This window comes from Nannospalax galili, unplaced genomic scaffold, assembly GCF_000622305.1.
Source record: "Nannospalax galili isolate Female #2095 unplaced genomic scaffold, S.galili_v1.0 scaffold962, whole genome shotgun sequence".
In the NCBI taxonomy this organism is placed as follows: Eukaryota; Metazoa; Chordata; class Mammalia; order Rodentia; family Spalacidae; genus Nannospalax; species Nannospalax galili.
Window position 1 is genome coordinate 609731 of NW_008348537.1, and position 12806 is coordinate 622536.

Here is a 12806-nt window from a genome sequence, read left to right on the forward strand (position 1 = left end):
CTAGTTAGTATTCATGCTCAGATGCCGAGGAGCTCAGAAGGTGGGCGACTGTGACCAGTGATAGTCATGTATATAGAGATTTGAAATGCATGTGAAAACGTCTCACTGTCAATTGCTTTGGAATGAATTCTTTTGTATGAAAAAGAAATAATAATGATTAAAAAATAATAATTAGTAGATGTGAAAAACATTACCATTGAAATCTACCTCATGACTTTATATTGATGCTCAGATGTTAAGGAGCTCAGATAGTAACTGACTGTTACTAGTAACCATCAGATATATAGAGATTAGAAATGCACGTGCAATCATCTTAGTATCAATTGCATTAAAAATGAATTTTTCTGTATGAAACTGTGTTTTTAATAATGAAATTGAGATCTTTTTTAAAGTTTAAAACCTCATTTAATTTTATGTCTTATAGGGTTTATACTGAGTACAATATTGTATAACCGTATTAATTCAACTGTAAACCTAAAAATTTACAGCCAATCTTGAAACAGATGCATCTTAGCTCTGCAAATTGTTATTGAATATGTCAATGCTGTTGTCATGAAATTCTTCTTCTAATTATATGGTTATTAAATAAATAATTAAAAAAGTTAAAAGCTGAATTTGGAGATGAGGGTCATAGTGACCTGTCTGGGTGTGTTGTAAAGCAGATTGGATTTTTGCTATGGCTTTTTTAGTCTCAGAGGAGGGTTTTAACAAACAGAGATTAAAAAACAATATGGCATCACATGCCATTGGGGAATGAAAGGCAAACCAACAGCAAGACACTGTATCCATTATAATGAGCAGCATCCAGAACCCTGATGATGCCAAAAGCTAATGAGATGTGGAATAAGAGGATCCTGTATTTATTGCCAGTGAGGAAGACAGCTGAGCAACTCCTTACAAAAGATTACCTAATTTTACTGTCTGATCCAGCAATCATCTTTAGTATTTAACTAAATTAGGCTGAAAACTTATGTCTATCCAAAAATCTATGAGCAGATCTTCATAGCAGCTTTACTCAAAACTGTCAAACCTGGAAGTAACCAAGATATTCTTTAGAACGTGAACAGGTAAATAAACAGAGGTACATCAAGTCCGTGAACTGTGGTTTAATACTAAAAAGAAATGAAACGAAGTCATGAAAAAATATGAAGAAAATATAAATACATACTTCTAAGTGAAATGAACCAATCTGAAGAGGTTGTATGCCCTGTGATGCTAACTATATCACATTCTGGAAGAGGCAAATTGATGGGGACAGGAAAAAGATCAATGGTTTCCAGGGTTCAGAGTGGCAGAAGAAAGAACTGGAGGAGCCCAGGGATTTTGAGAGCAGTGAAAGGGTTCTACTTGAAATGGTCATGATGTTGGACACATATCGACAGATGCTTTCTAAACCTTAGAGTATGTATGCACCAAGGGTGATCTACAACACAAACTATAGGCTCTGGGGAATAAGCTATTTCAGTGTGGGTTCATTGATTGAATTTGAGTAGTAGAGGAGACTGTGGGCATGTGTAGGTAACAGGTATCTGGAAGCTCTGAATCTGCTGCCAATCTTGCTTTGAACAAAAAACTGCTTCAAAATAGCATCTACATGAATGTAAGTAATTTTAATTATAGAAAAGAGACTAAAGTTCTTATTTCAAAAGACAACACTTAATTCATTCACTTAAGACAAAAGGTTTTATTTACTATTATAGTCAATAAATTGTTCTCGTGAACAGAAAAATATAGAAGAAAGAATGGTTAAAATGATGCAGAACTTTAAAATTAAGTCAATGAAGTCCTGTAAAGGGCGTTCATGCAGAAGGAGATGGATAGCTGAACCCAAGTTAAAGTCAGGAAATGAACTGGCCTCAAGGCTAGACTGGGAAGGGTATGGAAGACCTGCACCCAAATGTGCTGTGGGTTAGGGTTTTGTGTCTACCTCTCGCAGACTCTGTGTTTTAGAGAGTAGGAGTAAGATACATCCGTTATCTGTTTCTGACCAAGCTAACTTGCATAGTCATCCATCTAAATAGAAATATACTTTTAAATTCTCTAGTAGCCATATTTAAAGGACAAAAAAGGAAACAGGAGAAAATAAGATCTTTTTCCTTAACACATCCTAAACATTATCTTTTCAATATTCAACCAATATAAAAAGTATTAATGCTAGATTTCACATCATTTTCCATACTAAATCTTAAAATTTAGTATGCTTTTGAACCAAAGAGCATATCTTAATTGTTGACCATCAACTGATATTTACTAATAATTTATTTTTAACAAAATTTAACATTAAAGAATAGATTTACAAAGCCAAATTATCTCTAACTTTAAATTTTGCAAAAACTTGGGGCTGGAGAGATGGCTCCGCAGTTAAGAGCACTGGTTACTCTTCCAGAGGACCTGGATATGGTTCCCAGCACCTACATGGCAACTAACAACTGTCTGTAACTCCAGTTCTAATGCACTCTTCTACCCTCAGTGGGCATTGCAGGTCATGGGTACACTTACAGACAGGCAGGCAAAACATACATATACTTTAAATAAGGTAATTTTTAAAAATTTTATAAAAATTAAATTTAGTAATATCAGTTTAGAAAATCTCTTTACATTTCTCTGTGTGTGTGTGTGTGTGTATGTGTGTGTGTGTGTGTGTGTGTGTGTGTGTGTGTGTGTGTGTATGACATGCTCTGGAGGTCAAGGAATAACTTGCAGGAGTTGGTTTTTCCTTCCGCGAGGTGGATCCCAGGGATCAAACTCAGGTCTTGAAGTTTGATGACAAATGCCTTTACCTCCTTAGCCACCTGGCCAGCCCATGGTTTTCAAATTTAAATTAATTAGAATAAAACATTAATTCTGAAGTTTGCCTGGATAGCTCTCAAGTGTTTCATTTATGCATATTGGCTTCTATAATGAACAATAAAGTTCTAATCAGTTGATAACTTGATGTTGATGGATTGAAAAAGAAACACAAATCAAATAAGTTTGGCTATAATATTTTAATCTCATCACATTTGGTAGCTAATAGGGGAAGAGAAAATGGCCAACTTTAGAATATTTGTAACTTGGTAAACACCTGGGGTCTATTCCATGATGCACAGGAAACAGCTTGTCCAGATCTTAATCTAAATGACACACATTGGCATTGGTAAAGTGACATTTACCATGTCATGAGGTAAAAGAAATAGATCAATAGACATATGCCCATTTTCTAAGGTTACAATCATTGTGAGTTTCCCCAACATCATAGAAATCAGATAAAAAAATCACAATAATTCTCAAATCTAGTAGAATTCAATATGTAGTAAAACTGCTAAGTAAATATTGTTATTTAGAAGATTGATGGGTTGCTTACAACAATTTTTAAGGACTGAGAAATACTTCGACCCTGATGCAGCAATAAACAAGAGTTTCATAAAAATGAAAAGCTTACAACAGCGAAATGAAGGATGTCGTCTTCGTTCAGCTCATTTTTCAGTTTTCTGAATAAAGTTTGCATGGCTTTGCAAGGTCCACACCAGGCTTGGTAAACATCAATCACTAGAAGGTAACATTTATGAAAGAGTAGTCAAAAAAATCTAGACAATCAGCACACGCGGATCCCACATGTGGGGCCAGGGAAAGGATGGCAGGAATTCAGGCTGGAATTGGGAGTTGAATTCTGCTCTCGGACAAACCCTGGATGCAGGAAACCCAGAGCCTCAGGTACCTGTTAAACCTTTGTTCAGCAACATCTCATCCCACAGACTTTGACTATTGATGATTGTCTGCAAAAAATGAAAAACTGTGACGGACCAAGTGCCACTGCATCAGGTAAATACCTGCTGGCAAGGGATACCCACCTGTAGCTGGGCTTCTCGCTTTTTGCCTGCCATTTTTCTGCTTCTGCATGAAAAGGAAACGAAAAGCATGAGGAAGACACCAAGCACTCTTCTCTGTTTATACCCAAACAGCATTTTAACGTACTGTAGAAGCTCCTCTCTGGGAAATAAGGGCCTGCTCCGGCTCCTCTTTCTAAAGAGGCGCTCTTGTCACAGCAGAGAACAAGCTTGAAGCTGCCGTATTTTCCTAATCTGTCAGGAACCCTGAAGCAAGGTCAGGATGCTAGCAGTTATGTCATGCTTTAAAAAAAAAAAAGTGCTTTCTCTGAAGTGTTGTAGAGGTTCCTACATTTCCAGTCAGACACATGTTAACTGCAAATCTGTTCTTCAGATCTGCTCAGTCCAGAGGTATTTCATTTTCAGAACAAAATCGCTAATGCTCTTGGCAGCACAGCATAAATTTTCAGTGGGTGTTATCAAGGACTGGGTACTAGGAGACATAATGGTAAAACAAGGGAATGGCATCAAGTCTACACCCCAATGAAGCAGTATGCCACAATCAAATGGACCCTCTGAGCTAGCCTGCGACATTTAAAGAGGAATGCACACGGCCAGAGGATTTAAACCTGCTCCCTACGGCCCTGGATAGTACAAGCTCCTCCAAGTTCTCAAATCCCAGTACCTGGGCTGATGGGTGAGCCTGGGCTGAGGACGGCAGGGTTCTTGCTGAGTCTTCTTCCTCAGCTGGTCCAGCTAAAGGAGAGGGATGAGGGATACCTGGCATTACCCCCTGGAAGATGAAGGGCACCAACGTTTAGCCCTCGAGCTCTGGTCTGCCTTCCTGTGACGGTGGTGGCTCGAGGTTCCAGCTCATGTAGGGTAGAACTGGGCCTCAGACTAAAGAAGCAAAGATTTCCACCTCCTCAGCATTCCTCCCTCCCTCTGCAGCTTTTTGTTCAGTTCTCCAGGCTTCTGGGCTGGCTTTCCAAGTGCAGGCGAGATTGCCTTCTTCCTAGGCCTTGAAGCCCTCCCACTAGGCCCTGAAGCCTTCCCACTGGCCAGACGTGGCAGTAAAGGACGCATGTTGGTCAAACTGAAGCAGAAGCAGAAGTTGTGCTCTCTTCCTGCAGCCCCCGACTCTCCAGCATTGCTGCTACTATACTGGTGATCTCTTCCTTCCCCTCTCTCCTCTGTTCTTCCCCCGCTAGACCTCTTTTTACTCTATTTGAACCATTTAAAATTTTAGACTCATAAATATGTTGCTGAAACAACCCTCACAGTTCCCACACATCCTTCCCTCTCAGCTCCCTCTAAGATTAAACTGAGTTCTTAGTCGTAATACAAACATCGTGGACACTTGCACTATCACGTACCAATACAGTACTTAATTACTCTGTGTGGACTTTACCACATGTCTGCAGTTTCCCTACCTATGTGGTTTCTCTGGTCCAGGATCCAGTCCAGAGCCCCACACTACACTTAGTTGTCCTGATTCCTCCAGTCTAGGACAGTCCATCAGGATGGTCTTTGTCTGCTACAGTCTTGACAGGAGTATTTTATTTATTTCATTAATTTTCATTTGTAGAATTTATACCAAGAATATTTTTAAAGTAACTTTGAAAATATGTTAATTGTGGTAAAAACAATACAAATGAATAACTGTCTGTTTATTAGTGTTAACCATATTCATTGCTATGCAATGAATTCCCAGATGTTTACTTTCAGAAATGGATACACTACCCAGTGAATAATTCTTTGTGCTAGCACCAAGCTCCCTAAGAATTTTTCTACTTTTTTTTTCTGTGAAGTAATTAAAAAAAAAAAAATCCTGTCCTTGCCATTTAAATTCTAACCTGACTTTCAGCTTGCTCTGACTTATTCTGGTGCGCAAGTCCTCCCATTTATTGGATCTAATGTTCTCATTATGGGATTCTTTTCCTAGTGGTGTTTGGTCTTGATCACCAGGGTGGCACTGTTGTGGAGCCTGAGCAGTCTTCACTCTTGGCACTCCTGGTCTTTTCCATCTTGGCCATGAGGCAAGCACATGTTCTGCCATGTGCTCCCTTCTCTTGCCATCCAGAAACGTCCAAAGCCTTAGGCTAGAGCATCCAGAACTGTGAGCTGAAACCAACATTTCTCTTTACTGTCAATCATCTAAAGTATTTGTGATAGTAACAGAAAATCAGATAGTACATTTACCAGTGGACAATATACAAGAGGATATGGGAAAGCAGTCTTAAGTCATATAAACTAACTTTAAATAGATTTTGAGTTTTTTAAAAAGCAAACATTGAACTTTTGCTCTTCCTTTTCAAAGTATCCTATTACGAAAGAGTTATGAAGACTTAGAGATATATTAGAGCTTTTAAAACTAACTTGAAGAATTGTTGCATGACCTGGAGTATACGAATATCTAAAATAGATATTCAAATCAACATATACTGAAAATTAATAATAAAAATGTTATTTTTAAAAAGTTTTTTAGTATACATATAATTTTTGCCATTTATTTTTAAAGTATTATTTTTTAATGTTATGTGTATGAGTGTACTGCCTTCATGTATGTAAGTTCACCCCTGTTGTACAATGCCCTCTGAGGTAAGAAGAGGGTGTCAGATGCCCTGGAACTGTAGTTAACGTGTCATCATGTGGGTTCTGGGAACTAAATCTGGGTCCTTTGCAAGAACAGTCAGTGCTCTTAACCATTGAGTCATCTCTCCAGTCCCATTTGCCATTTATTTAAAAAATTGGGGTACTACTGGTATGGTTCTGCTTGTTTATTTCTCCACCAAGAATTGAATCTTAACTGAGTATTTGATACTGCAGGGCACAGAGCATCTTCAGCATTTTTCAGTTGACTGATATTTACCTTTATAATCATCAGTGCTGAGATCACCATGTCACATAACGAATGACAGAAAAAAAATATTAAGCAGAAAACTTAGTCAGAACAGTAAAATACTGCAACTCATACATGCAAGTCTCAAATCTGAGCCAAAGGTGTTTTAGGCAGGGTCCATTTCATCATACACTTTACTAATTTCTCATTGTTTGGATTTTTTTTCACTTTTTATATATCATGGACCTCTGTCAGGCATATAAACAACAAAGTTTTTTTCCACATTATATTGGCTGTTTCTTCACTCAATTAACTGTTTTATTTGTATAGATAGAACCTTTTGAATTCAGTAAATTCCCTGTGCTAATTAGTTTTCTGTTGCTGTAATAAAACACCATGACCAAGGCAATTTATAAAAGGAAGAGTTTATTTGGGCTTATGGTTTCAGAGAGATGAGAGTCCATCATGGTGGTGGCAGAGGAAATATGGCAGGAGGCACATGGAGCAGAAAGCTGAGCATTTATATCTTCAAGCATGTACAGGAAGCAGAGAGAGCAAGCGGAAGTGGGCAAGGCTATGGACTCTCAAAGCCCACCATCAGTGGTACCTCCTCTGGCAAAGGTACACTTCCGAAGGCACCATGATTCTCCCCAAGCAGTGCCAAGTGTTGGTAACTGACCAAGTGTTCAAATACCTGAGCCTATGGGGCCACTTCTCATTCAAGCTACCACATTATTCATCAATTGTTGGCTTTATTTCCTGAACAACTAACACCCTGCTGAGAAAGTCTTTGCCTATGGCTGTATCATGAAGCATTTTCCCTAATTTTCTCTAACAAAGTTTCAGATCCTATATTAAGGCTTTTGACCATTTGGAGTTGATTCTTGTGTAGGGTGAGATATACATATCTAGTTTCATTGTCTACATGTGGATATCCAGCTTTCCAGCATAAGGTGAAGGGGCTGTTTTTTCTCCAATGTATATTTTTGGGATCTTTGTAAAATATCAGATACCTATAAGCTGTATGTGTTTATGTCTTGGTATTCTATTCTGTTTTATTGATCGGCATGCCTATTTTAGTTGAATAACATGCTGATGATTTTTGTTTTTCTTTACTATGGTTCAGTAATATAACTTGAAATCAGAGATGGTGACCCATCCAGCAGGATTCTTTTTGCTTAGGATTGCTTTTGCAGGCTGGGATCTTATGTACTTCCAAATGAGCTTTAAGATTCTATTTTCTGTTTCTGTATATAATGGGATCAGAAATTTGATTGAAACTATATTGGATTTTAGTAGTAGCTTTTTCGCAGTATTAATTCTTCCAATTCACAAGCATAGGTGGTCTTTCCAACTTCTACTGTCTTTAATTTATTTCTTCAGTGTTTCAGCATGTTTGCTATGGATATATAGGAAGGCTCCCAATTTTTATCTGTTACCTTTTTCCTTCCTACTTTGCTAAAAAGTGTTTATCACTCTGTAAGTTTTATGTTGGTATTTTTAAGATCTCTTTTGTACAGGATCACATCATCTGTACATAAGGATACATTGACTTCTTCCTTTTCTATTTGATTACCTTTTATTTGAGCAACTCCATTCAGGGACTCTAACACCGTTTTCTGGCCTCCACAGACATCTGCACTCTCATATGCACATTTTACACACACACACACACACACACACACACACACACACACACACACACACACATAAAAAAAAAAAAAAAATCTGTGAGAGATGGGGTGGAGAGAGAGAGAGAGAGAGAGAGAGAGAGAGAGAGAGAGAGAGAGAGAGAGAAAGAAAAAACATGTAGAAGCTACAGGAAAGAATAAACCTTGCTAGAACAGTAATAAGGAGCCTTATCCACTGAGCCATCTCTCAGTGCTGAGTCTTTGTCTTTTTTCCCCCACTACTGGAGATTGAACACAGGGCCTCACACATTCTAGGCCAAATGTCCACCACTAAGGTGCTTGTCCAGCCCTGTCTCCTGGATGAGTTTTTCTTTCTCTTCCATTTAAAGGATTCCTTCTAGTATCTCCTATAGCGCTGATGTAGTGGTCATGAATTTCTTAAAGCCTTTTTATAGTGTGAAGGTTCTCATTCTCCTTTAATTGTAAGAGATAACTTAACTGGTAGAGTAGTCTGTTCGGCAGTTGTCTCTCAAAACTTGAAATAGATCATTACAAGGCCTTTTGGTTTTTAAATTTTCTTTTGAGAAACCATCTTTGAGCTTGCCTTTATATTTAACTTGGTATTTCTCTTTCATAGCTTTCAAAGTATTTTTCTATTCTGTGTATTTAATATTTTAATTCTAATGTGATAATGGGGAATTTCTTTTCTAGTTTTGTCTTTTTAGTGTTCTAAATACCTTTTGTAGCTATCTCTTTCCTAGATTTTGGGGAAATTTCTAGTGTGGTTTTATTGAAAATGTTTCTATTCCTTTTCCTGTAATTCTGTTTCTCCATCTCTGGTCACAGTCCATCGGTTTGCTGTTTCTGTGGTATCCCATGGATCTTGCATGCTCTCACGGTTTAGTACATTTATCTTTGTCATTGGCTGAATGTTCTAATTCCTCTACTTTTTCTTCAAGCCCTGATAGTCTGTCCCTTCATAGTCCACTCTATTGGCAAGGCTTTCTATGCAGCTTCAGATTGTTTTTCCTTCAGTACTGGCATCTTTTTACTAAATCCTATTTTCATGCCTTACACTGACTTCCTTAAGTTCATTTAGCTGTTTTGTAATGTTCACTTGGAATTCCTTCAGGTTTTCTGTCCTCTTTGAGTTCATTGGACATGTTAATAACCGTTCTTTTGCATGCTTTGTCTAGAGTGTTGTCTAATTCACTCCCACTGGTGGGCATTACTGTGGGCTTGCTCAATTTGGGGAAGATATGATTCCTTGGTTTCTCATGTTCCTTATTTTTGTGTTGAGCTTTGTTCCTTGACAGACTTTTGAAAAATTATTACTAAATTCACCTTTATTCTTTCAGAGGAAGTATGACGTTCCGGAGGTTGTAGTAGCATCGAGGCATCATTTTCCTCTGTTGGACTGGTTTTCAGGGCACCAGGCTCTAGTCCAGTACTTCAAGAGTAGAATGCTGGAGTTCCTTTTGTGATGGTTGGTCTGAAGCATTCTGCCAACCGGGTTTCAGTGCATAGTCCTGTGACACTGCTCTGAGATTCCTGAGAGTGCAGTTCACAAAGATCTTAGGCTGCTAAGATGCTAACACAACAGGTATTTTTGTGAAATTGGGGATTTATTTATTTACTTATTTTTGGATAAAACCATTAAGTAATTTCGTTTTTTAATCAAATCAATTTAAATCAAATCAAAACAGCAACAACAACAACAACAAACTTCCTAGCACTGCATACAACTAAGAGCACACGGCATTTATTTTTAAAATATTTTACTTATTATTTTTGTATGAGTGTAATACCTGCATATAGGTAGGTGCACATGTGTCATGCAGTGCCTGCGGAGATCAGAGGAAAGTATCAGATTCTTCTGGAACTCGAGTTACAGATGGTTGTTAGTTACCATGTGGGTGCTAGGAATCAAACTCAGGTCCTCTGCAAGAGCAACCAGTGCTCTTAACCACTGATTCATATCTCCAGCCCCGGGGATTTATTTTTAAATACCATTCCTATTTAAGGAAAAATTTAAATGTTGAGGTTTTGAAATATGAACTGAATAAACTTTTGATTTGCATTTTCTCCAGATCGACTTCCAATATACTTTGAAAATACTGGTTATAAGAAAATGAGATTTTGTGTTTTCTTTTATGATAAGTTATAAATGCTGAGCAGCTTGTGAGGATGTTCCTCCTAAAGAAACCTAGCAGGTTTATTCTCACTACGTATTTAACATTATTTTCCCAGAGCACTTCTTTATGGAACTACCTTTTGTCTTTCCATGGCACTATGCATGATATTCATTTTTTGAGACAATTTTATTGATACCAGTTATTCCATTTGTATTTTTCCAAGATTTCTTTCTGTATATGGGGAATGAGGTTACATAATGATTTAATTAATCTGTTCCTCTTGAAGCCTTCACTGACACCTAGCTTCATCATCTGTACAACATTATTTAAAATTAATTATCAAATTACTGTACTTAGAAAAAGCAGAGAACCCTGAGTTTTAAATTCGAGTTACCTTCTCCAGGTAATGAAGTAGATTACAAGAGAAGTAATCAATATAGAGATTTAAAATGCATCACTTTGGCTAGAATTAGAAGTAAACTAATTTTCTATCTGACAGAATTGTCTTCAACTGCTCTTAATTTCTCTTATCTCCTTTAGATAAGAATGCCAGGTTCTCAACCCAACATGAAAAGACATTTGGGTAATAATACTGAAGTAAATATTGTCTTTTCCCACTACATACAAATTCAAGGTACTGAGAATAATAAAAGTTCATAGAGGTAAACCCTCAGACTGAGAGCTGGGTACAGTGGCTCATGCTTTTAATCCCAGCACTAGGAGGCAGAGAGAAGAGGATCTCTGTGAGATCGAGGCCAGCCTGGTCTACATAGAGTTCCAGGTCAGCTGGGGCTACAAGGAGACCTTGTCTCAAAACATTTTCTCAGAGTGAAACGACTTATTTCTACTACAACCTGTTAGGAACTTCCAGATCAGTGGATCAGAGTTGGCAAGTAATTCTGCACAGTCTCTAAACCTGAGCATTTCTGTTTTCCTAAAGTTAATCAAAAACAGGTTTAGGATATCACTGCCTGTTCCCTGGCTCAGACTCAGAGACTTACAATAAACAAAAACCACAGACAATTGAAGTAATATTTTCTACCCATCAATGTATTTCTTGCTATAGTTATAGAAGGCCACAATTCATTTTTAAGAATTATTTTTATTTATGTGTATGTGCATGTATGTGAGGGTGCCCAGAAGAAGGCATAGGATCCCCCAGAGCTAGAGTTATCTGGCCATTGTGAGCCACCCCAGCTGGGTGTTGGAACATTATTCTGGTCCTCTGGAAGAGCAGTAAGCACTCTTAACTGCTGAGCCATCTCCAGTCATGAAGGCCACAATTCTTGCTAAATAAGAAAGGCAAGTATAAGACTGAAACAGTAGCTTGTTACATTTGTTTCATCAGAGTCACTGAGTGCTGGTGAATGTTAGCAAACAGCTCTCTTCAAAAAAAAACGTGTATGATTAAAACATTAAAAATTTAATTGATATCACTGATTGTCACAGAAGTGACAGTCATAAGTACACACAACTGTTTACTGAAATTTCCGTTGATTTTCTTAGCAGGTTTTTATTGATTTTTTTTTTTTGATCAAGCTCTTGCACCCATAGCGAATTTGTGGCTGCAGTTTATTTAGAATACACAAGAGTCCAAATAAGAATAAGTGCTTGGTTATGATCTGGTTCAGCAAAGAAATGGTTTATGGGTATGGTTCTAAAAGAAATGCAGGTTAGCATTCTCATTTATGTTACTGAGCACGCCAAAGTGAAATGATGAACGTCTATGTCCGAATTTCACCTGTTTATTAATGACATGATGAGTTATTGATAAACCAGATAATATTTTGCAATCACAGTTGCTGGGTACTGTTTGGAATGTAACACTAACAGAAACAACACACTTTTAACTTTAATCTGCAACAATAATCTTCCCAGCATTTAGCACCATCCTTGGCTTATAGTATTTGCCAATGAGCATGGCTTGGTAGTTCCGTGATATCAGTCTCAAGTTGCTATCATGGGTCACTGGGCAGAAAGGCTCTGTGCAAGGCGCATTCTCCTATGAGTATTTTTACATGTCACAAACCTATGATATGAATAAGTTATCTCAAGCATAGAAACCAGTAAGTATGGTAAGGTACTGAGGAAGGGATGAATCAGAATATTGTTTTTGTTTATGAGTGACAGACAGGGAAAAATATTTAGATGTAATTATCTGACAAACAGCTAAATAAGCCTCTTACAGACCAGTAATAAACAATGGACCCAGTAGACAAAGATCTTTACATAAATAGAAATTTTAACTGCCTATCAAAGATATGAAATACATTAAATGTTATTCCACATCATAAATAATAATTAAAGCAACACAAAATATTGTTTTTGATAATCGAGTTTGTAAATATTAGGTATCATTAGTGTCTAGTGCAGAGGAGGGGTTTTTACACAC

At 37.5% G+C, this 12806-nt stretch overlaps 1 protein-coding gene across 1 annotated transcript in view; it reads right to left on the bottom strand.

Moving 5' to 3' along the window:
* The window catches only part of Nme8 (NME/NM23 family member 8), a 99922-nt gene extending 96059 nt beyond the window's left edge, over positions 1 to 3863 (bottom strand). Inside the window, exons 1-3 of the mRNA XM_008845436.1 lie at positions 3831 to 3863; positions 3698 to 3755; positions 3422 to 3528 (exon numbers count right to left, since the gene is read on the bottom strand). Of these exons, the coding sequence (XP_008843658.1) occupies positions 3422 to 3528; positions 3698 to 3755; positions 3831 to 3863 (198 nt within the window). The remainder of the gene's footprint in view (positions 1 to 3421; positions 3529 to 3697; positions 3756 to 3830) is intronic.
* Positions 3864 to 12806: the final 8943 nt, after the last annotated feature.